General features: G+C 61.1%; 3 protein-coding genes across 14 annotated transcripts; 2 read left to right on the top strand and 1 right to left on the bottom strand.

The window, feature by feature from the left end:
• Positions 1-528: 528 nt before the first annotated feature.
• Positions 529-2,388, top strand: Rex1bd (required for excision 1-B domain containing). 2 transcript variants are annotated; one of them, XM_048342656.1, is made up of 5 exons: positions 529-614; positions 700-782; positions 871-1,075; positions 1,656-1,738; positions 2,156-2,388. In XM_048342656.1, exons 1-5 carry the CDS (start codon positions 552-554, stop codon positions 2,172-2,174), a joined length of 453 nt encoding a protein of 150 aa, XP_048198613.1. In that variant the 5' UTR covers positions 529-551; the 3' UTR covers positions 2,175-2,388. The 2 variants fall into 2 exon arrangements, with proteins under 2 accessions (XP_048198613.1, XP_048198612.1); XM_048342655.1 differs by having other exon boundaries at positions 2,175-2,388.
• Positions 2,389-2,607: 219 nt separating this feature from the next.
• Crlf1 (cytokine receptor like factor 1) lies at positions 2,608-12,184 on the bottom strand. Of its 10 annotated transcripts, none has more exons than XM_048342629.1 (9): positions 11,950-12,180; positions 7,050-7,331; positions 6,810-6,939; positions 6,475-6,644; positions 5,360-5,517; positions 5,118-5,286; positions 3,321-3,505; positions 3,203-3,245; positions 2,608-2,825 (listed from the first exon to the last, which is right to left on the bottom strand). In XM_048342629.1, exons 1-9 carry the CDS (start codon positions 12,056-12,058, stop codon positions 2,812-2,814), a joined length of 1,260 nt encoding a protein of 419 aa, XP_048198586.1. In that variant the 5' UTR covers positions 12,059-12,180; the 3' UTR covers positions 2,608-2,811. The 10 variants fall into 10 exon arrangements, with proteins under 10 accessions (XP_048198586.1, XP_048198585.1, XP_048198584.1 ...); XM_048342628.1 differs by having other exon boundaries at positions 2,608-2,828; XM_048342627.1 differs by having other exon boundaries at positions 3,203-3,250.
• Positions 12,185-16,094: 3,910 nt separating this feature from the next.
• Positions 16,095-20,008, top strand: Tmem59l (transmembrane protein 59 like). 2 transcript variants are annotated; one of them, XM_048342638.1, is made up of 8 exons: positions 16,095-16,371; positions 17,186-17,330; positions 17,411-17,508; positions 18,172-18,324; positions 18,756-18,858; positions 19,087-19,204; positions 19,317-19,434; positions 19,519-20,008. In XM_048342638.1, the coding sequence occupies exons 1-8, from the start codon at positions 16,228-16,230 to the stop codon at positions 19,630-19,632; spliced, it is 993 nt and encodes a 330-aa protein (XP_048198595.1). In that variant the 5' UTR covers positions 16,095-16,227; the 3' UTR covers positions 19,633-20,008. The 2 variants fall into 2 exon arrangements, with proteins under 2 accessions (XP_048198595.1, XP_048198596.1); XM_048342639.1 differs by having other exon boundaries at positions 16,112-16,371; positions 19,537-20,008.
• The last annotated feature ends 4,522 nt before the right edge of the window (positions 20,009-24,530 follow it).

The following is a 24,530-nucleotide window of genomic DNA, read 5'->3' on the forward strand; positions in this document are numbered from 1 at the left end:
GTTGTGGAAGACTTGTGGACTCTTTAACACCAGAAGCAGGAGAAGGCAAGCCCAGCCTGTAGGGTGAGGGGATGTGCTGGGGGAGGCCATGGGTTGGGATCTAGGAGATTGCCTATCCCTGATGATTGAGTAGTTTCTCAGCTGACATGCACCAGGGAGCTGGGCCTCTGCCTATTTTGGAGTGTACATAGGTCAAACTTAGGCTGCCCTAGGTTCACCCCGAAAGCTGCTCAAGAGGCTGAAACCTGAGTGTTGTAATTTAGACCCAACCTGAGCAGGAAAATGTGAGACTATTTCCTACTAAGCAGAAGAAAGCCAGGCCTGAGTTTTCAAGCCCCAAGTTGGATACAAAAGCCTGTGGGCCTTGCAACCTGAGCCAGGCCTATATCCCTGCATGGTGTTTTGCTGGGGCTTTTCTGGCTGAGCAGCTCCTTGTGGAAGTGCGGGTTCGCCTCGGCGGCACGTGCTTGCCGGCGTAGCAGTCCTCCGGGCCTGAGGGGGCGCTAAGCCCGCGGCGCGCCGGGCCCAGCGCGTAGCCACGCTGGGCAGACATGATCGCCGCGGCCCCCGTCCCCGCTTCGCCAGGAGGTGCAGGGGACTCAGCGTGGCCCTGGGTAGGTGAGGCAGGCTGCGCAGGGCGGGTGGGCGGGGGTCGCGGGTCTCCGGCTTCACACCCCCGCGCGCACCTCTGCCCTTCAGAAGGACGCCCGGCTCGGGACGCTGGTGCTGCGCATACAGCAGCTGCAGGCGGAGCGCGCGCAGGCCTTCCGCCAGCTGGAGGGGTGAGTGGGGGAGGGGCCGCGGTCCGGGCGGTGGACTAGGGGAGGTCTGAGCGCCGGGGGCGCGGGCTCAGGAACCCGCTTCCCGCAGCGCACACCGCGAGTACCTGCGCAGCGGCCCGCACTACGACTTCCCGCGCTACCGGAGTGCCGTACACGAGGTGACCCAGGCCTTTGCCGCCGCCTCCCGGGAAGTGTTGGCGGTGGAAGCGGAGCTGTCCGGGCCCCGCGCACAGCCGCTGCTCGCCGGCCACGTGCGCAAACTGCAGCAGTTGGAGCAGACGCGCTTGGCCGCGGTGAGCCCCCGTTCCGCCGCGCCGTAGAGAAGGGCGCTGCGGACCCCAGGCGCGCTCCCGGGCACCCTTATCCGCACCTCTTCCTGCTGCCCCGCGTCTCCGGCGGGTCTTCCCTGTCGGGGACTGCAGACCCACGCCCCTTCCCTGGTGGACCTCATCCCTGCGGGGCGCCCCTTCCTCACGTGAGCACCGGTGCCACGCCCACTTCAGCCCAAAAACCATGCCCATAGAAGTGTCTCCTAAGGCTCCGCCTACTCCGCTTCTACAGCCAATCCTAGCAGCGAGTGTAGGTGAAACCTCACCGGGGTCACCCTTTCCTCCGGTCTGCTGGTGAGTCTACGCCAGGACCCTGATCTCTTGCCCCTCCCCCACCATCCCGGCGTCCCCGCAGCTCTGGCCCCGCCTACTAGACCTCTCACCAATCCGAAGCTTCGCGGAGCCACACCCATAGTTAGTTGGCCTGGCCCCTCCCGCACGGAGCCCCGCCCTCCTGGAATCCTTAGCTTCTGGCACAGGAGGGGTGCGCCAAGGGTGGCTTCTGCCCCGGTGACACCCAGTCCATTGCTATTCTCCCCACTAGGTGGCCCAACTGCAGCTGCTGGGGACGCCAGAGCTGACCGGAGGGCAGGAGGACACTGAGCAGGCCCATCAGCTAAAAATGACGTGAGCGCACACCCCCATCCTCCTAGCAGGCTAGACTGCCACAAGCACCTATCCCAGGCAGCCCCTGCCCACCCGGCAGACCCCTGGCGTTTGGGACACATCCACTTGGTCTCCCCAGATGTGGTCAACACGCAGGCTCCGTCTGTCATTTCCCATCATAAACACCGTGGGTGTGGCACGCGGAAGCACAGGTGCCAGGCCTGCCCACACGCCGCCCTTAGGGCTTAGACATGGGGCTCTAGGCATACTCCTGACCCCATGCACAAGCCTGTGCAGTCCGTGCTCACACACCCCTCCCCCACGACCCTCCTGCTGCCTGAGGGTTGGCAGGCAGGAGGGCCTGGGGCTTCCCCTGCAGCCCTTGCTGAGCTAGCTGTGCAGCAGCGACTAATTCGGCCCATCTGGGTTTATTTATAGTTCCCATCCGCTCTTGTAGGGTAATTAAAACCATGGAAGCGATCAGCGAGGTTCTGCAGGACCTCAGGTTTGATTCGGAATCTGCCGAGTGATGGCGGGTCCCCAGAGACGAGCTGAGGGAAAGGGGAAATGAGGCCCGTGGCGGCCTGCCCAGCCCTGACCGCCAGCTAGCCGAGGTCGTGCCCCAGGACTCTGCTTCAAACCGTGCCCTAATAAAGCTCTTCCTCTATACAGCTGGCGGCTTTGCCATCTGGGGGGGGCATCCTCTGGGGCAAGGGGGGCTGTGGGGTACCGCTGCCTTGCTCTAAAAACGCTGGGGCTTGTTAAACACAGATCCTGGAGAGAAAGTGTACACAAATGTGTGAGGCTATGATCATTTAGATGGAGTTGTGTCTCCCCGAGAACATGGTAACCCCTACCCAGGCCTCAAATTCCTCTTCCTCTTCATGGGAGCACCTGAAGAACTCATTTATTTGAAAAGACTTTGGTCGGGCTGGGGAGTGGAGCCATGCACCCAGCTCCCACGCAGGAACGACTTCATCCACAGGTCTGCACCGAGTTGGAGCTTGGAGCTCGGCCTGTCTCCCTCCTGCTGGGTGCCTGGAAATGCTGGGGGAGGGGCTGTTAGCCTTGGGGGTCTCCGGGCTTCCTACAGCTTATCTGGCAGGACCTGCTGGGGAATGAGAGAGGCTTAGGGAAGGGAGCCTGGGGGCAGGGGGAGGTACAGGTACAGTCCTTTGCCCTTGGGCTGTGTGGCCCTGGATGGGACCCTGCCCCTCTTTGGGCCTTGTGACTATCTGGCTGTCTCCTGAAGTTCATGGCACAGATCAAGCACTAGGCGCGCAGGCATGCTAACAGTGGTGAGAAGATGCACTCCTGAGGAGGCCATGTTCCAGGCATCCAGCAAGTGCTAATAATAGTAAGTGAGCGAACGAGAAGGGATTTCACTGAGAGTCTCTAAGGTTCAGGGGAGGGGTCCGCGGGGCCTGGAAGGAGACCCTCGCCAGCTTCATGCACTCCCCCACTCCCGCTCGGGTCCCCCTTTACCTCTCGCCGCGCCCCTTCGGCCCGAGGGCAGGCTCCCCTCGTCCTGTGCTTGGAAAGAAGACAAGCGGAGTGGAGGGGCTGCAGCCCCGCCCCGCGGCCCCCGTGCCCCGGTCCCTACCTGGTTGCGGGTCTTGTGCGACTTCTGCATCCACGCCCGCCACTGGTCGTAGAGGCGGAAGCTGAGGTTGGAGCAGTACGCGTGCTTCTTGAGCCACCCCAGGAACTGCTTGAGCTCGCGCCGTACCGGGCCCGAGCTGGGCTCGCCGCCCCGGGGTTCGCATGCCCCGCCCGGGCCCGGCCGCTCTGCAGAGGGCGGCAGGTCGCAGTGTCGGGCGCGGGCGGCAGGGGGAGCGCGCGGACGGACAGCGCCGCCCGCAGCGCGGTTCCTCGCCCGCCCGCCCCGCCCCGGGGGGACGCGGAGGAAGGGGGCGCCCCTGGGGGGAGCGAGGAGGAAGGGGCCCCCCACAGCTTCTCCAGGAACCAGGTGTGGATGCGGGCTGAGGGGAAGTAGGGGCGGGGCGGAGATGGGGAGAGACGGGGGTCAGGCTCTGATGGGACGGGACGGGCGGGTGCAGATGTGGGGCGCGTGGAATGGGGGAGCCACAGACAGACCCTGGAGACAGAGGGACAAGGAGGACCCGAGCCCAGGCTCTGCCTCCAACACTGCAAGAAAAGAAAGAAAACCCGGAGGCAAGGAAGAGGGAGCCGAGGGGAAGTGTGGGAGACTGGGCCCGAAGGGACCCCAAGGGGACCGGCGCAGCATGGGGGGGTGGGCAGGCACCGGGAAGCCTGGGCTGGGCCAGGTGGGAGGCTCGAGGCCCGTCCAACCCCGAGCAGGCCGGCGGGCCGGCGGATAAGGACATCGGCCACACGTCATAAATAAAGTCGGGGACCTGCTGACAGGCCCTGGCACGGCCCCCGCCGCCCCTGCCGGCCTCCCCCACCCCACCCCACCCCCCGCCTCCCCGGCGGACACAGCAGCCTCCTGGCTCCCGTGCAAGAATCGCAGGTGCTGGGCACAAGCGGGGGCCAAGGCTCAGCCCCTCCCCGCCCTCCTGGCTCCCACCCACCCCAGAACCTGGAGGGGCCCGGCAGGGGGGCTGGGGAGCTGGCTGAAGCCCAGGCCTGCCCCTCCCCGGCTTTGCGACTCCCTCTGGGCCTCTGTTTCTCTAGCATCCCATCCGCATGACCCTGGACACACAGTTCAGACTCCTGTGTGGCCTTGGAGGGGGGCATCTTTGCCTGAAAAAACGAGGGTCCTCCCTTGGAGTGCAGAGGTGGGCGGGGCCCAGAGCCTCCTCACCTCCAACAGCCACATAACACGGTGCCCCGGGGGCCCCTCCTGTATACTGTGCCAGCTTCAATACTCATGACACCCTGAGACAGGGCTGGAGGAGACACTTCCTTCCATTTTCCAGATGGGGAAACTGAGCCAGGCCTCCCAAGAGCCAGATTCCCTCTCAATGCACAAAGGAGAGAGTGGGGGTCCAGAGGCTCAGAGAAACCCCAGAGGGTGCAGCAAGTCAGCTCCAGCCCCACTCCTACTTCCATCTAAAGTGAAGGTCCACTGAGAGCCGCAACTTGAGGCCTCATCTGCATTCCCAGCACTCAGGAGCCGGCTGAGCCAGCCTGAGCTGGACAGCAAACCCATGTCTCAAAAACAAACAAAAATGACACCAAGGGCTGGGGATGCCCAAGGCCCTGGGTTCCATCCCAGCACCAGTGAACGAGGGAGAGAGGTGCTGAGGCCCTTCAATCTACCAGTAGCTTGGCCAACCATGCTCGAGGACATTGGCAATGTGAGCAGGCTACTGGCCTGGGGAAGCCCTTTGCTCTCTTGCAGGAAACAAGGGGCCACACTATTTTTGCGGTGTGGGAGGGCAGGCTGGTCTTGGCGGGGGGGGGGGGGGCTCACCACTTCGGGGGGTGGAGGCTGCAGTGGGGTGACTCCACTCGCTCCAGATCCCAGCCTTCTTGGAGCCGTAAATGCCAAACGGGTTGCAGCGGACTTGCACAAAATACACGGTACCTGGCTTCAGGCCGGCCAAGCGGCATGAGGTCTGGTTGCTGACGTCATCGACCACCTGCCCCCAGAGAGGTCAAGGTCAGAGCTCTGGGGGAGAGGCCCCCTGAAGCTGGGGAGGGAGGGGCAGGCACCTTCCAGTCCACACTGTCTTCCACACGGTAGCGGATCTGGTACTTGGCTTGGAAGAGGAAGTCCTTGAGGGCAGGGGGAGATACCCAGCGCACACTCAGCTGGTCCTCCAGGCCCCCCACACGGCTCACATGCACGTCCGGCGGGGGGTCGGTGGTCACTACAGGACAGGACAGGCTCTGGTTACTGGAGGAGACCCACCTGGGGTGTCCGGATGAAGCTCCCCAGGTGGCCCTGCTGAGGCTGGTGGCTATGGTATTACCCCCCCCCCTCCTGGGACTGGTGGCCTGTGTCTGTTAATATTACAGACACTCAGCACCTGCCAGAGTCCAATTAAGGTTAGCTGTGATCACCCTAATGACTTGGATGAAAGCATAATACCTGCTCTCCAGGTGGCTGCACCAGTGCCAGGAGGTGGGGGGGCCTTTCCTGACCCTGCAGCCTGTGCCTGTCACATCCCTCTATGTCATTTTCCTACGTGGGGAGTTGCCAGACACCACCCCTGGGCACTCAGCACACACACACCCCCTTCCATTCCCATCTCACTTCCTTCACATTTTAAACACCAAAATTTGGAGGAGCCCGGAGCTCCTCCATTCCCCATCCCAAGGACAGGCTTCAGTGAGGATTTGAAAGGGTTAAGGCCCAGGACTGGTTAGGGCTGAGACTTACGCTAATTAGATTAGGCCCAATTCTGCTCACAGATCATCCACTTCCTGCCTCCACCCTCACCCCCCAGATCCAGGCCTCGGCTTCCTGGGGCGCCTCCCAACCTGGGCACCCCCAACCCCCTGCTTCCCCTGGGTCCCTTCCTGCACACCTGGGCAGCCAAGGAGGGGGGAGGTGGACAGGCCAGGTGTTCTGGTGGGGGGGGGGGTGCTGTCCTGACTGTTTCAGGAGTGGAGGGGGCCCGGATGCCCGGATACTTCTGTCCAAGCACCAGACCAACATGAGCAGAGATGCAGCCCCAGGTCACGGGGGGGGGGGGGGGGGCTAAACATCATGGGAGGATGGGGGGTGGGTCCCAGGAAGACAGGGTGAGGGGGGAATAAACATCATGGGAGGATGTGAGGGGCTCTCCCGTGGGAGGGGGACCCAGGCAAGCCCCAGGGCTCACCCACGTCCAGCACATCCAAGGTGAGCACGTCAGAGCGGGCTGACCCCAGGCGGTTGGAAGCCTCCACCCAGATCTCATAGGGCGTGAAGAGGGCCAGGTCTCGGGGGATGTGGCATGAGTGGGAGCCCACCGTGTGGTAGTCCTCACACGTGTTGTCCTGTCCATACCACCTGCGGGGTAGGCAGGGTGCCACCATGATGTCACCATATCACCCATGTTACCACGGGCACTGGGCATGTGCACCAGAGTCTCAGAAAAGGCCAGCTCCAATCTATGGGTCCCACAGCTGGGCTGGGCTAGGCTGGGGCACACACCCATCCCGGCCCTCTAGGCACCTCAGCTTGTACTTGAGGGAGTAGTTGGTGTGCAAGAAAGTCTCCCCACGTGCTCCGGGTGTCCAGCGGCAGGTCAGGTCCTTCATGTTCTTAGACCAACAGCTGATGTTAAAAGGTTTCTCTGGGGGCACTAAAGGGAAGGGAGACAGGAATGATGCCCTGGACATCACCGTGAGCCTCACCCCTGGGAACCCTCCCCTCCAGTTTACAGTCTCCCCGGGGTGTCCAGGGGACACTTACAGCCCACATAGAGGCAGGAGCCGGCCAGGATGCTGCCGTCCCGGGCATGGCACACCAGGTTGTCCCCTGACTGCTGCCTGGACCCATTGAGGTTGGCCAGGGCTAGGGCCAGGGTGGAGGCGTTGAGCACACGAGAGAGCTCAGGGGGCAGGCGGCGCCCATTCAGGGTCCAGTAGAGGCCATCTGCCGTGGCCCCCAGTGGGTCCCCGTGCACTGAGCACGTGGCCTGCAGGGAGGAGCCAACCAGAAGTGTGGGGTCCTGGGGACTGATCACAGCTGTGTCTGGGGTCAAAGAGGGGACCAGTCAGTCTGGTGATGAAGCTGCCTTCACCGAAGGCCCCCTTCCCCCATGCCGAGGCTTCTAAGTAGCCCTAGGAAGTTGTTCATCCTCCATTTTATGAATAACCAGAATCAGTGGTCATGTGACCAGCCCAAGTTGAGCCCATAGCCCACATTCGTCCACCCAATATCACTCAGGGCTTGTTAGAAAAGCAGGCCTTAAAAATGGCCACTCAGGGACTACGACTGTGGCGGCCTAATGGTAGAGTGCTTGCTTAGCATGCATGAAGCCCAGGGTTTGATTCCTCAACACCGCATATACAGAAAAGGCTGGAAGTGGCACTACAGCTCAGGTGGTAGAGTGCTAGCCTTGAGCAAAAAGAAGCCAGGGACAGTGCCCAGGCCTTGAGTTCAAGCCCAGGACTGACAAAACAAAAAGGCCACTCAGGCTGGGTGCAGGTGGCTCAGGCCTGTAATTCCAATTTCTCAGGGGGCTGAGATCTGAGGATATGGTTCAAAGCCAGCCCTGGCAGGAAAATCCATGAGACTCTTATCTCCAATTAACCACCAAAAAAAGACAGAAGTGGAGCTGTGGTGTGAATGGTAGAGAGCCAGCGTTGAACTCAAAAGCTCAGGGACAACGTCCAGGTCCTGGGTTCAAGTTGCCCCAGGACTAGCCAAAAGAAAACAAAAGACCACTGGGGCCCAAGGGGCTGGCTGTGCACTTGGTTCTGACTCTCTGTTCTTTTTTGGAATGCCAACAAGAACAGCCTTAGACAGGTTTGGTGTGCACACCTGTAATCCCAGCACTTGAAGCAGAGGGTGGGAGGAGAGGGAGAAGGAGAGAGAGGAGAGAAAGAGGAAAAAAAAAAAAACCCCAACAACTATTCAGGGCATTTGTGTGTGTGAACTAGCAGTGGGGCTTGAAACCAGAATTCGCACACACTCTTGCTTATTTAACATTTTCCCCATTCAGAGCTAGCACTCAACTACTTGAGCCACAGTTGCACTTCTTGAATTTTTGGTGGTTACCTGGAGGTAAAAGTCTCACGAATTTTCCTCTCCAGGCTGGCTTTGAACCAGGATTTTCAGATCTCTACCTCCCAAGTAACTAGGATTACAATTCAGGGCATTTTTATTAAGATTTTACCTGATTTCGTCATGGAACATGATTACAGACTCTGCAAGTTCAAGTTCTCCCATGCTAGCCCATGGAAGGCAGGCATGGCAAACCACTGAAGTGCAAGTTTCAGACTGACCTAAGAGGACTATATGTTACCGGGGGAAACTGAGGCTTGGAAGGGTAGGGGGTCTAGCAAGCATGCGTCTGGCCCCCTCTGAGTCTCCGCTTTTCCATCTGGGAAGAGACCTTGGTGTTAGCCTCATGGAGCTGCCTTGGGGGTGACAATACTGGTGGATGCCTGCATGCCCCAACAGGGGCTTCCGAGGCTGACTGGGCTGTTTAAATTTGTTCTCTGAGCCTGTTCTTCTGTCAGAGAGGTTGTGAGATCTGATCCTCCCACTCATCCATCTATCCATCGATCCATTCACCCACCCACCCACCCATCCACCCATCCACTCATCCATCCTCCCATCCACCTACCTTCTGCCAGAGAGGTTGTGAGATCTGAACCTCCCACTCATCCGCCCACTCATCCATCCTCTCATCCACCCACCCACCCATCCACTCCCCCACCCACTCAACCATCCATCCACCCATCCACTCATCCATCCACCTACCCACCCATCCACCCACTTACAGAGAGCTTACAGTAGGCCAGAATCTGGAGACACTTCGGTAGCCAAGATATGCTAAATCCCTGCTCTTGTGGACCTTAAACTCAAGGAGGCAGCAAGAAAAACAGAAAGAACAAGTATCTAGGAGAAGTAAAAAAAAAAAAAAAAGTAGACAGGTTTGGGCTGGGAATGTGGCTTAGTGATAGAGTGCTTGCCTACCATGTATGAAGCCCTGGGTTCCATTCTTCAGTACTACATAAAAAGGAAAGGCCAGAAGGTGCCGTGGCTCAAGTAGTAGAATGCTAGCCTTGAGCAAAAGAAGCTCAGGAACAGTGCCCAGGCCATCAGTTCAAGCCTCACAACTGACAAAAAACAAAACAAAACAAAACCGACAATGTTAAGCAGAAAGCACAGGAAAGAGAGCTGGTATGGAGAGGTGAGCAATCAATTAAGAAAATGAGAGAAGGAACTATGTAGAAACATCTAAGATACTGTGCCCAGGTGGTGGGCTAAGGCCTGCAAGTGCAAAGGGCCTGGGGCAGGAGAGTAGAGGAAACAGAAGTTTGAGAAGCCAGCAAGGACGATGACCAGAGAGAAGAGGGAGGAATTCTTCCTGGGTTCCAAGCATGGAGAGTTGTGGTTATATTTGCATTTTAAAAGGATTCCCCAGGAGGCTGTGGGAAGGGACTGGCTGGGGCCAGGCAGAGCCAAGCCTGGTGGAGCCAGTGCCAAGGACCGGGTGCTGGAGGCCCCCCTGGGAGGCCCCGTGGAAGCTCACAGCCACCCCTTCCCACACTGTCCTTCCTGGCCCCCGATGGGTGAGGTGGCACGAACGCCATTCTGGGCTGGGCCCTGACTGTTTTGGGGGGCAAACTTGGCAGGAGGACCCAGTCTGGAAACCGGGTTTCTCAGTTGTGTTTGGGGCTTTGGCTGGGGCTCGCTGGAGGTCTCAGCATCCGTGCGAAGGAGCCGGCAGAGCAGGCCAGAACCCAGGAGGCGGAGGCGGCCAGCGGGAGGGGGGGGGTGAGGCGCGGGGGGCCGCCCCGGAGGTCCCAGGCAGCCAGCCGCCCGCTAATTCGGAATTCCTTTGGCATGAACTCGGGCGTGCCAGTGTCTCTGCCCTGGCCCACCCACCGCTTCCTGCCTGGACCCCCGACCCCAGCAGGGTGGGAAGGCCAAGCCAGACCTTCCAGGACCCCTACCCACAGTGTGGACTGGGCCCAGAGGGGCCGTCTGGGGGGTCCTGGCTGGGGGCACTGCCCTGTGCCACTGCCCTGTGCCACACCCGCTTTTGGCCTGGGCCGTCCAGCAGCTGCAGCTGGCCTGGGGCAGGGCAGGGAAGGAGGGCAAGGATGGGCAGGCCTGTGTGGGCCAGTCCCAACAGGGCGAGGTCAAGCTGGGATCCATCTCCTGGAAACGGGGCACAACTGCCTGGGGCCTAGGGCACTCTACCTGGCGTCCCCCTCTCAGCTCTGTTTTCTTCTTCGTATTTCTACCAGCGAGGGGAGGGAGATGGATAGGGAAGGGGGCCAGGAAGCCCTGCGCCACAGGCGGTCAGGAGCTAGGGGAGGCTGCAGTCCGAGGCTGGCCCAGCCACTGGCCCGGCCCCCAGTAAACAATGTCTCCAATGGCAGGGCACTGCCTCCCTCTATGGGGGCGCCTGGGACGGACTGCAGACCCCTAGGCTGGGCTTTGGAACAGCCCCCTCCTCCCAGCTCCCAGCTGCCCCTCCTTTCCCACAGAGCCCAGGCCTTTACAAGTTGTTTCTCTCCCCTTTCCCCAATCTGGAGCCGCCGCTGTTATTAAAAGGAACGCCATGTGTTTTAAAAGGGAAAAGTGTGAGATTGAGAGGCGGGAGGGAGGGAGGGTGGCCTGTACCTCCACCCCAGCCCCGGGGTCCCCACCTCCTGTCTCACTAGTACCAGCAGCCACTTTATGACGCCTGCTGGTCAGGTGCGAAGACGCACCTTAAGTGAAAACATATTGCAGAGGTGTGAGGATCTTTTAATTTCGTCCGCCTTAAAACAAGAAGGAAAAAGAACAGCACGCACAACACCCGCCCCAGCCCGGCCCTCGCCTCTTCTACTGCTAACAAAGCTTGGCCCCGCTGGTGGCCCTCCGCGGGGCCACCCACTGCAGGGCACAGCCATGGGGGCCCGGAGGCCCTTCACCAGCCGGGGTGGAGCTTGGGCCAGCACCCCAGGCGCCAGACCCTGCGCCGCCTTTCCTGGGAGAACGCCGGCAGCCACCACCCCGAGTGCTCCGAGCGTGTGGGGAGCCCCAGCGGCCTTGGCCCGCTCATGCCGTGCCCGCCTCCGTGCCCCGTAGTAAGGGGCACGTGCGCCCCGGCGGTGCCCTGGTGTAGCGGGCGCGCCCCGGGATGATGACGAGCCCGGGGGCGTCTTTGTGTGCCTGGGCGCGTCCGCGCGAGCCGGGCGCCGCCGGGGCGGGGAGGGGGGTCCTCCGCCCGGGGAGCTGCGGGCCCACCGGTACCCGGGCTGGGCGGCTCCCGAAGCCCGGTCCCAGCACGCCCGCACAGATCGCCGCTGCCAGGGACCTTGGGGAGGGCGGCGCGGACGGAGGTGGCGTCCCGGGCCTGGGGCGCTAAGTCAGGCCGGGCCCGCCCGCCCCACGGGGCTCGTTCTACGCCGGGCCGCGCTCTAGAGCGGAGTCCCACAGTCCCGCGTTCGAGGCCCGCATGCCCCAGGATCCTGGCTCGGTGCCCCAGGCCCCGCTGCCCAGGTGAGGGCGCCCCTGGCCGGCGGGGAAGACGGAGCCGCGGGCCAGGTCAGGATGTCCCACAGGTGAGGGCGCCCCTTCCTTTGTTCCCGGCCCCAGGTGCCGCCGCCCGCACCCTCCCCGCCGCCGGTCGCGGGCTACTCACGGGCTCCGGATCCGGCTCGCGGCGCCCCGAGGACGCAGAGCAACAGCAGCGGCAGCGGCGGCGGCCACCGCGCAGATGGGGCGGTGGGGCCCGGGCTGCCGGCGGGCATGGGGCTGGCGCTGCCGGGGGCGCGGGGAGCGGAGCGGGCGCGGAGGGTGGCCGGAGCGCCCGCACGTCGCCGGACGCGGAGGCCGGAGCGAGTCCGAGCAGCCGGGTTGACAAGGCGCTAACCGCCGCTGGCCCCGCCCGGCCCCGCCCCCTGCCCGGCCCCGCACCGGCCTCCTGCCGCCCTCCTCGGGCACTGCGCCCCGCCCGGGCGCCCTCCGCCCCGCCGCCCGCGCGCCCGTCCCTTGGCCCCTAGCCTCGGCGCCGGCCCCGCCCGCCAAGACCCCGTCCCGGTCCCCTGCCTGCTCCGCCGCGCGTCGCCCGGTCCCCACCCAGCTCGGCCCCGCCCCGCTCGCTCCCTCCCCGGGGGCTCCGCGGTGCCCAGCCGCCGCCCGGCTCCCGCTCGGCTTCCCTGCGGGGCGGCTCGGAGTCCCCCGCGCGCGCACGCCGGGTCCCCGGAGTCCCCGCGAGGGCGGACGCGAGGGGCCCGCGCCGGGTGGGAGAGGCCAGGGGTAGCCGAGGGGCTTCTCCTGAGCGCGCCCGCGAACCCCGTGGAAAACCGGCCCCGCGGGCCGGGGTAGGGTGCGGGCGGGGCCTGGGTGTGGTGTGCTTTGGGTGCGGACAGAACTTAGGGCGGGCGCTGTTGGGACGCCCCGCGGTGAGTAATCCCGGCCCGGGGCCCTGGGCAGGTAGCGCGGCCGCCCGGGCGGCTCCTCCTCGGATCCTTGACTTCGCTCGGTTTCCGGACATCTCCCCCCGCCCCCCCCCCCCCCGCCAGTCGCATCCTCTTTGTCTCCACTCAACCCAGTGCCCACGAAATAAAGGGGAGCCCGGCCTTGGAGGCCGCCGCCCGGAGGGGGGAGCGCAACGGGAGTTGGGGTGACCTCCCTGCTAGGAGGGGGACGGGCTGAAGCCCCGTCTCGGGTTCCTTAAAGGCCCAGCCCCTCCCTCTAAGTCCCCAACCGTCCAGGGGGACACTCGGGTTCCCCAAGGCACAGGCGCCTTGTCTGCTCCAGCTTGCCCCCACTCTCACTCTAGGACCCCCAGACCTTCGGAGAATGGTGCCTAGGTGGTTCCAGAACCCCCTAATGTGGGCTCTGGGGTCGTCCAGAGCACGAGGCCTCGCCCTAAGCTTCGAGGCCGCGCCCAGCTCAGGTTCACTCCGAAGATGGGGACCGGGCTTCCTAACCAGGTGGGCCCAAGGGCTGTGAGATGTGGCTGTTTCGCGGACACTGCTTCCCTGGGGATTCTCCCCAGGCCCCGTGTTGGGGGGGGGGGTCCTGGAGCCCGATCTTTCATCTCCCCTCTGTGTCCCCCTCCACCCAGGTGGATGCTGCCTGGAATCTGGCAGCAGGCACGGACCTGGAGCCCCTCACATTCAATTCATCAGCAGAGCCTGCGGCCTCTCCCTCCCCAAAGCACAGCCCCACCCGAGATTCCCACCCCTTCTCCCTGCCGATCCCCCGATGGGGGCTACCCATCCCCCTGCCTTTGTGGGGTGGCATTCCCAGGGAGTTTTAAAGGGAAGCAAAACACCATTTGTGTCGGGCCCTGTTCCTGACTCCGACTTCTTCTCTCCTCTCTGCACTGGCTCTAGCCATTCCCTTACCAGCTCTGTTACCAGGGGAGGGCCTCCCATGGCTGTGCCTTATCCTGGGAAATTCTTTGCCACATAGCTGCCTGCAGGTCCACATGCCAGGCCTTGCCTCTCAACTTCATCCCTACCTCATCCCTTTCTTTTATTGTCATGGAAACACAGGTCATCCAACAGCATGTATTTTCTTTGCAGGCTATCTGGAGCCCACCCATAGGATAGGACCCCATTCTGGGCCCAGGGAGGGAGGTAGAAGAGTTCAATAAATATGTACAAAAGAAAAGGTCAGGGCTGCTCAGGCCCTCCACAAAGCAACAACACTGCTCCCCCCGCCCCCCATCAGTCTGGCTGCCAGATGCACTCTGGTGACTCTGCCTGTAATCCTAGCTAGTTAGGAGGCTGAGATCTGAGGATTGAGGCTCGAAGCCAGCCTGGGGCAGAAAAGTCTGTGAGATTCTTATCTCCAATAACCACCAATAAGCCAGGAATGAAGCTGTTGTGACTCAAGTAGTAGAGTACCATCCTTGAGCAAAACAAGCTCAGGGATAGTGCCCAGAGCCAGAGTTCAAGTCCCAGCACTGCCATCAAAACAAAACAAAAAAAATCTTGCTGGCTGAGGTTCCCCCACTGGTCCAGGCCCCTTACTTGCCATTTAACTCAGGCTGGTTGGTAAACAACTCTGTCCCATCCTTATCCGCAGAACTGAAGCAAATGAAGCAGGATTTCCTAACCGGCCCAGTCCCACCCTGTCTGTGGGCAGCCAAAGCCCCCTATCTCTGACTTTAGGAGGAGCCACTGAGTCCAAGGTGAACCCCTTCTTTCCTTAGCCTATCCATTTCCTTTGACAGGATTTCTGGCAAATATTGACCCAGGTCCTTCAAGGAGGCTGGGAATGTACTTGAGGACAAGGACCAGGTGGAGGCGGGAGGGGGGGGGGGGCTTCCTCAATCCTGAACCTTCCATGGAGGCATGGTGGGCAAAGAAGTCAGGCCTAGACAGGGACCTCTGGCACACTAAGAGGGACAGGGGGACCCCACAAAGGAGGGGTCGGAGAAGTAAGGCTCTCTGTCCCTGCCCAGGACTACCAGCTCCTGGGTTGCTCGGGCTGGCTGGGGGGTGGGTGTCAAGGTCAGGGCTCTCTGGGCTTTGGGCTGTAGGGACAGGTTCCAGCGAAGACCCTGCCTGGGCCGGGTCCTCGGTCCCCGGCACCCAGGAGAGACTGAGTCCCAGAAGGGCCCGGAGGGCTGCGCCCCTTTTCCCCTCCCCACGCCTCTCCTCTCCCGTCCCCGGCGCCAACCACCCCGGCGGGCCGGGCTGGGGGACAGACAGGTCGGGCCGGGGGCGGCGGAGGACAAAGGCCATTTGTCCGCCGCGCGCGCGCACGCGCGCGCACAAACCTCAGCCGCGGTGGTTCCAGCTGATTCACGGCGGGGCGGCGCCCGCCGGGCCCCAGCGCCCCCCGCCGCCGGCCGCCCCGGGGGGTCGGAAGTTGGGGGCGGGGGCGGCGCCGGCAACTTTCCCTCTCAAGCCCCCGAGGAATGTCGGCGGATTTCCTGAAACCCGACACAGCCGCCGCCGGCCGCCCGCCCCTCACCTGGGCCCGCTCCCGGGGGACACCGGGCTCGGGGCGCACCTGGGGCGGGCCCGGGACTCACCTGAGGCTGGGGTGGCCGGGCAACCCGCTCGCGGCCTCCCGGCCCCCCCTAGTACCCTCCGAGCCCGTCGCCCACCCCCGGCCTCAGTTTCCCTGACTGCAGAGCGCGCGCGGGGAGAGGTTCTCGGGGAGCGGAAGGAGGGCGGGGCGCCGGGACTGGGGACTGTGAGGACGCGCGCGGGCCAGGGCCCGCTCTCGCGGGGTCCGCGGCCCTGCAGGGTGGGGTGGCCCGGCGCCCGCAGGGTCGCCCGAGGCCCGGCCGGGCGCAGGGTCTGCAGGCCGGGGGAGGGGCGCCGCGATCCAGATGTTCTCGGCCCGCCAAGCACAGCCGCGGCTGATTAAGCCACGTGGGGGCCGCGGAGATGAAAGCAAGGCCCCGCGCCGCCCGCCGGAACTGCGGCCCCCGCGATCACGCGACCCCGCGGGCAGCCGCTCTGTCTGCGGGGGCTGTGTCGGCGTGGGGCGGGCGGGGCTGCGGCACCTGCGGCGGGCGGGCTCGAGACCCGGTGACACCTCGACCCCAGCCCTAGCAGCCTCCCTGGAAGGAGAGGCCGAGACTCCGGGGCCTGCAATGCGCGCCGAGGGTCCCCGCGCGCCGGGCGGGGCTGGGCCTTCAGGGGTCCCACGGTGGGCCTCGGGGTCGAGGTGGCTGAGCCCCCCGTGTCCCGGGTGGGAGACGCACTGCACACCCCGGCCGGGGGTCGCGGAAGGGCGGGCGCGTTGCGGCCCGCGCGCCGTTGCCCGTGGGACCCCGAGGTGGCACCGGCTCTGCCATCCCCGCCCCCCGGTGGCGGCGCCCCCGCCCCCCGCTCCCAGGCTGCCTCGCTCGGGTGACGTCAGCGCCCGGTCCCCGCTGTCCCCGCGCCCGTCCCTGCTCCCAGCCCTGCCGTCCCCGTTACGGTCCCCGCGCCCGTACCCGCCTGCTATGGCCGCCCTTGCGCTGCTGCTGCTGCCGCTGCTGGCGCCGCCAACCGCGCCCGCCCGCGACCCCCGAGCCCCGCCGCCGCTCGGGGACGCCGCGAGCTGCCCGCAGCGCTGCCGCCAGCGGGACCCGAGCACACCCGCGCAGGTGCGGAGGGGTTCGGCGGGAGGCGCCGGTGGGGAGGGTGGGGGCGCGCAGGCTCCGGGGCAGGCCTGGCCGGGGCTCCCGGCACCCCAGCCGCGCACAGACCTAGGGTGCGCCCGCCTTCCCGCCTGCTGGGAACCCAAACCTGGAGCGAACCTGGCGCTGAGGCCGGGTGACTTACTCCCCCATCCCCAGAGCCTCTTTGGGGCTTCGTGGTGTGGGTGTGTGGGTGTGTGGGTGTGTGTTTCGTGGTGTGTGTGTGTGTGTGTGTGTGTGTGCGCGCGCGCGCGCGCGGGCCTGAGCGCTGTCCCTGAGCTCTTTTGGTCAAGGCTGGCGTTCTACCATCTGAGCTGCAGCTCCACTTCCTTGCTCTCTGGTGGCTCATTGGAGAAAACAGTGTCAGGGACTTTTTGGCTTGGGTTGGCTTCGAACTGTGGTTCTCAGATCTCAGCCTCCTGAGTGTCTGGGGTTACAGGCGCTCAGCTCTTCCGGTTTTTGGGTTTTTTTGTTTTTTGTTTTTTTTTGGCCAGTCCTGGGGGCTTGGGACTCAGGGCCTGAGCACTGTCCCTGGCTTCTTTTTGCTCAAGGCTAGCACTCTACCTCCTGAGCCACAGTGCCACTTCTGGTTTTTTCTGCTTATGTGGTGCTGAGGAATCAAACCCAGGACTTCATGCATGCTAGGCAAGCACTCCACCACTAAACCACATTCCCAGCCCAGCTCTTCCTCTTTTGTTTTTTAATGGGGAATCAAGCCTTCAGCATTCCCAGCCCTCCCCCAGCACTCCCCTTTCCTGCACCTGTGTCCCACCTTCCCCAGGTGGAGCTGGAGGCTCCTTCGGAGTCCCCACATGACAAGGCCATGCTGGTCAGCGCCTGTGAGCGGGGCTGCCGCCTCTTCTCCATCTGCCACTTCCTTGCCCAAAGCTCCCAGCCCAACACCACTCAGGCAGAGTGTGAAGCAGGTGAGGGGGAAGGGGCAGGGGGGTCTGGGGGGTTATTGGAGGGGCAGGGCGGCGAGCCCACTGTCCTCTGCACCCGGCAGCCTGTGTGGAAGCCTATGTGAAGGACACAGAGCAGCAGGCCTGCAGCTGGGGCTGCTGGAGCCAGACTACTCTGCCTGAGCTGCTACCAGAGCAGAAGGTAGGCATCCCCCAAACTCTGCACCCCAAGATTGAGGGCCAGTATCAACCCAAAGCCCACTGAAGGGATACAGCGATGGCCATCATTTATCTAGCATCTGTCTTAGCTAAGGCCAGACCACAGCTTTGCTGAAATCTGTATGTGTGTGCACACTTGTGTGTGGGGCCTGGGGCTTAAACACAGGACCTGGGTGCTGTCCCTGAGCTTCTTTTTGTTCAAGGCTGGTGCTTTGCCACAGGAGCCACAGCTCTGCATCTAGCTTTTCATTGGTTAATTACTAATGCTTTCCTGGCTAGGCTGGCTTTGAACTGGGGTCCTCAGATCTCAGCCTCCTAAGTAGTTGAGATTACAGGTAAGATTACATCTGGCTAGTGAGTGTTTTAACATGAGTAGTCATAGTCATGGAAGACATCATAGAGTTGAAGTTGTGAGGCTGAGGGAAGAGAATTCTCTTCATATTAGTGTTCAGAAGTGGTGTTTCACTTTCCCCTGGTACACACAGCAAACCCAGTGCAGGGCAGGTATCAATGCTCGTTGTAAAAATAGCTTTTGTGACCCAATCCACGCATGGTGGACTCTCTCAGCACCTCACCATTGCCGGGAGCCCTACTTGACTGACTTTTCTTTGCTTGGGCCTCCCCCCCCCCCGCCCCCGACACACAGAGGAAGGTTCTAGAAGCACCCAGCGGAGCCCTTTCTCTCCTGGACTTACTTTCCACCCTCTGCAATGACCTGATCAGCTCTGCTCAGGGCTTTGTGTCCTCCACCTGGACATACTACCTGCAGACCGACAACGGGAAGGTGGTGGTTTTCCAGGTGAGCTCAGGCTGAGTGGATCCACAGTGGCATGCGGGTGGTGGGGAAGGTGGGATGTGCACTGGCTATTAGCTCATGGCATACAAAATCCAGGGTGACTAAGCTTCAGGCATGGCTGAATCAAGGGGCTCTGTCTCACTCCATTCCCAAGAGATTTCCCCTCTGTACAGCCTATGGATGTCAGAGACTGCATGACGATCACTGAGTTGGGATCACTGGTCAGTCAGTCACTGTGTTTCTGTTGTCCTGGCCTGGGGCAGATGGTCAGTTGGGGAGCTCAGAGGGGGCCTTTAAAGCGGTAGGGGGTTGTGATGGCAGGGTATCTGTGACCTCAAGCCCACAGGGTAGTGGCCTTCCCCCTGACAAGCCTTCTGGTCCTAAGTGGGGTCTGCTGGGGTTCAGGAGCCTTTGGTGCCCTTTGTCCCTGCCAGAGCCAGCCTGTGGTAGAGGAGCTGGGATCCCAGGGGGGCCGCCTGCGACGAGTGGAGGTGACTTGGAGGGGGTCGCACCCCCAGGCCCTGGAGGTGCACGTGGGTAAGGACTAGGCCCAACTGGGCACACCCTGGAGGGACCCCAACCACAGCAGCCCTCCTGGCCAAGAGGCCAGTAGAAGTGGGCTTTCCGTCCCCAGTCCAGCTGTAGGACCTAGGGTCCATCAACTGGGATTGGCTGGGTTTGACTCCCTGGTCATGGCTTCCTCCATTCCCTGTGGGGGTCCTCTTTTGTGAGTCCAGGTCCCCTGAGAGGATACCTGTCTCTCAGATCCTGTAGGACCCTTGGATGAGGTGCGCAAGGCCAAGATCCGGGTGAAGACACACAGTAGAGCCCGCACCGAGTTGGCGGAGCCCCAGGATGGCGACTTGCTCAGCTGCATGTCCCGGTGGGTGGGCGGGGAGTGGGTGCTGATGAAGAGGGGTCCTGGTGGGCTGGGGTTGGGTGGGAGTGTGGGAGTCTCTGGTCTGCATCCCCCACTGAGCTGTATGTGGTTGTAGGCGCTCAGGGCTGCCCCGATGGGTCCTCGCCTGCTGCCTTTTCCTCTCCCTGCTGGTTACCCTGTGGCTCAGCTGCTGCACCCTGGTCTCTGCGCCCCGGCCACACCTCAAGTTCCAGGTGGGTGCAGTGGGCAGAGCCCATAGTCGGGGGGCAGGGAGGGAGGCTGGGGCCAGCCCTGCCCCATGGTATGCGGGTGACCAGGCACTGGCCCCTATACAGCCCCTGACCCTGGAGGCAGACTGGTCCCCAGAATCCCCTGGCTGCGCAGACAGTCCCCCATCCTACAAGCTACAACTGGACCTCACCAAGCTCTAGGCCTCCCTCTGCCACCACCTCAGCCAAGGTCACAGAGAAATGCCTGGGGCTCCTGCACCCCAACTTCGTGCCCCTACCCCCGTCCTGTCCTCCTTTCTCTCCTTGGGTCCAAGGTAGAATCCTAATTCCTCCCTGTCCCTGACCCTGTCCCTGGGGCAAGCTTTTGTCTGTATCGTGGCTTCAGAGTATTTGAGCCTGTTTTGATGTCGCCTTCTTCTTTCCCCCTTGTCCTCTTTGGGGGGGGGTCTGAGGCCATGGGGGTCCATCTGCTCAGGCTCCCCTCTTTCCCCTTCCTGATCTACGACCCAGCCCCCCCACCCAACCCCCAGGACATGGGTTGGGAACACTGTGTAAAAGTGGGAAATAAATTGTGTGTAGAGAAGTCCAGCTGGACTTGTCTCTGTCTTTCGGTGCAGGCGGCTTTTACATTTGACTCTATCTGTGTCATGGGCCAGGAGCTGGTGGCTCACACTTGCCAGTAGCCCAGTTAATCAGGACTGAGATCTTCAGATCTTGGTTTAAAACCAGCTTGCCCAAGCCACACTGTCAGAGACTGGAGATCAACCTGTTGGGGTGTCTGGGCCCCAACGATAGCCAAAGGCCTGGAGAATGCTATGCACAGGCTCCATTCTTGAAGCCTCAGGGGAGAGAGAGAGGCCCTGTGGAATGTGTGGCTGAGGGTTACAGTCCTCAGCATCTATTCCCTCCCTGTCTCCAAGGCTCCGCCCACCTCCATCTTTCTGCAGACTGGTAGGTGGATGGGGGTGGCACCATGGCAACTGGCAGAAGCTCTCTAGCATCCCGGGTAGTACAGGGTTGCTATAGGAACTGGCCACCATGCTTCCCTGGCAACATAAACCAAGGTCTAGGGCCCTGCAGTGTGATGGACAGGATGGATGTGGAGCACTCCGGGGAGCTGTGGGGACCCTGGCAGAAGCTTCGGAGTCCTTGGGCTGCTCAACCCTCACCCTGGAGCTACTGGGGTACCCAGTGACCCCACTCTGCCCCTCGGGGTCACCACAAGGATTGTTCCCCCTGCTTAGCTTTCTCAGCACACACAGTACACAGGCGTCAGGGTGTCCTGCTTCAGCATCATGTTGACAATTAAGCAGTGGCTTGTTTGCCTGTGTGATGATGGGTTTAATAAATGGCCCCTGTGGCAGATGGGACAGGCTGGGCGTCCGGGCCACAGCTGGGACACACACCCCCAGACGGCTGCTCCCCATACATCTTTGTCAACACTCTCCTCAACACTCCGCCTTGCCCCACTTCCTCTTAGCCCGTGAAGCCTCAGTGCTGTCCCTGGTGCCAGACTAGGCCCTTCTGTATTATTTCCCCCAGTAACCATCTGGACCATTTTAGCTTTTGTTCTTCGGAGACGTACGGGGATTTGAACTTGGAACCATGGACTTGCTAGGTCTGCTCTCTATAGCTGAGCCACACTCCCAGGTCTTCTGGTCTGGTCATTTATTCTGTACTAGTGGTACTGGGGCTTGAACTCATTTAGAAACAAGAAGATAGGCAGGGTGTTGGTGGCACACCTGTCATCCTAGCTACTCAGGAGGCTGAGATCTGAGGATCTCAGTTCAAAGCCAGCATGGGCAGGAAAGATAGTGAGATTCCTATCTCCAATAAACTGCTCAGAAAAGGCCAGAAGTGGCACGGTGGCACAAGTGGTAGAGTGCCAGCCTTGAGCACAAAGAGGCTCAGGCTCTGAGTTCAAGCCTCATGACTGACCAAAAAAAAAAAAAAAAAAAAAAAACCAACCTGAGCTACATAACAAGGCCCTGTCTCAACAAAACAAATAAAAAAAAACACACAAAGAAATAGGAAGAGAAGGGTATTCTGGGTTTATTGAATTGGGCAGAGCCAGGCAGAGCTGGTGGCAGCTGAGAGTGACAGCATCTATCAACTGAGCTGTCCTGAGCTGCATTGTCATCCTACTCTCTTAAGGACAGGAGGGAGCGGTATCCTGCCAGAGGCTTGAGGGGGCACAGCCTAACATGGACCCAGTTCACTAGACACCTGGCACTTTATTGAGATGCAATTTACCTTGGGATGGACGGCCACTCATCCCAACCCAGTTTCCTCTCCTAAGACACCTGGGCCTCTTGGGCGCTGACCCTGGGGCCAGGAGAACACAGCTGGCCCCAAGTAGGGGAGCAGGTGGAGAGGCACCTGCCCCAGGAAGCCAGTTGTGGGCCAGATGGTGGCCAGGCTTGTGGACGCCAGACCATGGGTCATTCATTATTGGGGCCTCTGGGCCCACTGTGTCTTAGGCCCTGCCTGGGAGTTCAAGAGCCTTGTCTTGCCGTGACCTGACCCCAGATTAGGCTTATCCTGTAAAATACACCCTGTCCTGCAGACCACCATGCCACAAGCCACAATTCTGCCTTCTAGCTAATTTCTCTCCATTTCTTTCTCATTGACTTATTTGGGGGGGGGGGCTAGTGCTGGGGTTTGAACTAAGGGCCTGGGGCGCTGTCCCTGAGTTTTGTTGGTCAAGGCTGGCCTTGTACCACTTGAGCCACCCCTCTCTGCTTTCCATGTTGTGCTGTTCACTGGAGATAAGGGTCTCACAGAATTTCTTGCCTGAGCTGGCTTTGAACCGTGATCCCTAGATCTCAGCCTCCGGAGTAGCTAGGATTGATTACAAGAGTGAGCCACTGGCACACAGCTTGTAGTTAATGTCCCTTATCTGAGAATTTGTCTCTCCCAGGAGAGTCAGCTAATGCCAATGGTAAAGCCTCCCCTCCAATTGCCCGACTCCCTTTCTTTAATGTAGTGCTGGGGATGGAACCCAGGGTCTTGCACATGCCAGACAAATGCTCTACCATGGAGCTCCACCCAGGTGGAGCAGGTCTGCATGCATCTTCCTGTCTCCAAGCTGACTCCAGAAGTCTTTTGTGAAGTCCAGGTTGTTTGCTGCCCCCCCCCCCATCCTGCCTTCCTCCCTCTTGCCTTTCCCTTCACAGGGAATCCCAGGACCTTGCTGTCCTGTGCCACAGTCAACCAGCACTGTGTTTCTGGAGTACACTGTAGCTGGGAGCCCCAGAGAACTTTTGCTTCATCCATGTCTGTCTGTGTCTGACATGGGGTATGTGTGTGTTTGTGTTTGTGTGTGTATGTGTGCGTGCATATGGAGGCCACTGTCTCAAGCCACATGTGTTGCTCATCTGGAATTGAGGCACACTAAGTGCCGACCTCGGGTTGGTAAAGGGGTATGTCTGCAGAACTTTCCAGAATGGCTCATGCACTTATGCCTTCAGCAGTTACAGGCTGATGAAGGTGTCATAGAGGTCAGCAGGGATAGAAGGTCATAAAGGTGGACACCCGGGCTCTGCCAAATGCAGCATTGTATGTTAGGTATTTTGTGCACTTAGATCTCATCCCACAGGTGGGAGGTCCAGCTCCATGCCCAGGTAAATAAAAGGGCTTACACTGCCTCAATTCAAGAGGATACTGATTTGCAAGCCTAGTTGGCTCTGGGCTCCACTGGGCTCAGAGCAGTGGGTAATGAAAGGGAAAGGAGGGTAGAGAGGATAACAGGGCTGGCATTCCCAACACTTAGGGGATGTGCACTTGGGGTTACAGGTGGGTCTCCAGGTAGGGCCTGGACTGAGATTTGAGTATAAAATGGCCAGGTGATCTCATGGGGGTCTAGGAACCAGGTGAGGTGTGGGTGGTGGAGATCCCCTGAATCTAGGGACCTCAGGCCTCTCCTCTAGCCACCTCTGAGCCTAAATCAATGTCACACCAGCTGAGACCCCACCCCGGCCCAGGCCCCAGGCCCTTCCCATCAACAAGGCCATGCCCACCCACAAAGACCACGCCCACTCTGCAGATATGGCCTTTAGATCCTCCTGCCTGCCAACCCCTCCCTGCCTGGCTCTGCCCCTCAGCCAGGCACTGGCCCTTCTCTCCAAGCTGGGCCACCTCCTTATTATCTCCATCTTGATGATCGCCAGACCACGCCCCTCAGCAGCCCAGGCTCCCCTCTGCCCCAGTCTGTCCCACCTCCATTCCCCCTCCCTCCTCAGATAGGGCTGGGCTGGGGCTTCATCTTGGGACTTGAGTCTTCTAGGACAGGCAGGCCTATCTTGAAACCCTCGTCACCAATCCCGAGACTCTGCCCCTCTCAGGTTCAACCTCCTTATTTTATTTATTTTTTGGTCATGGGGCTTGAAATCTGGGCCACTTCCGGTTTTCTGGTTGGAGATTAGAGTCTCATAGACTTTGCTGCTCCAGTAGGCTTTGAACCAGGATCCTGCGTTCTGAGATCTCAGCCACTTGAGTAGGATTAGAGGCGTGAGCCACTGCCACCTAGCTCACTGCCAATCCTGGGGCTTAAACTCAGGGTCTGAACACTGTCCCTGGCTTCTTTTTGCTCAAGGCTAGCACTCTGCCACTTGAGCCACAGCGCCACTTCTGGCTGTTTTCTATATATGTGGTGCTGGGGAATCAAACCCAGGGCTTCATGTATAGGAGAGGCAAGCACTCTTGCCACTAGGCCAGCTCTCAACTTCCTTTTTAAGGTCAGGCGCAGCCCCTCATTCCCCAAGGCTTCGCCTCAATTCCTTACCCTTTGCCCAGGCACCCAGCCTTTCCCACCTATTTTAGGCCACACCCACGGGCAAAAGACAGGCTCCTATCTCGCCTTACCCTATGCATGGAAAACCCCTGGCCCTTTAGGCTCGCCCCTGCGGCCTGGGCACTGGACACGCCCCTCAATTTGGCCACACCCACCACCCAGCTTCAGGCCCCCCTGTAGAAGACCCAACCTCACTCTGCATCCTGGCCGCGCCTAGGACGGCCACGCCCCTCATGAAGACCACGCCCTATAGTGTGGCTCCGCCCACAGCTCTCGGTTAGAGGTGGGCGCGCACTGCTTTCGTCAC

The sequence above is a fragment of the Perognathus longimembris genome, chromosome 3 (assembly GCF_023159225.1).
Source record: "Perognathus longimembris pacificus isolate PPM17 chromosome 3, ASM2315922v1, whole genome shotgun sequence".
NCBI classification, from domain to species: domain Eukaryota; kingdom Metazoa; phylum Chordata; class Mammalia; order Rodentia; family Heteromyidae; genus Perognathus; species Perognathus longimembris.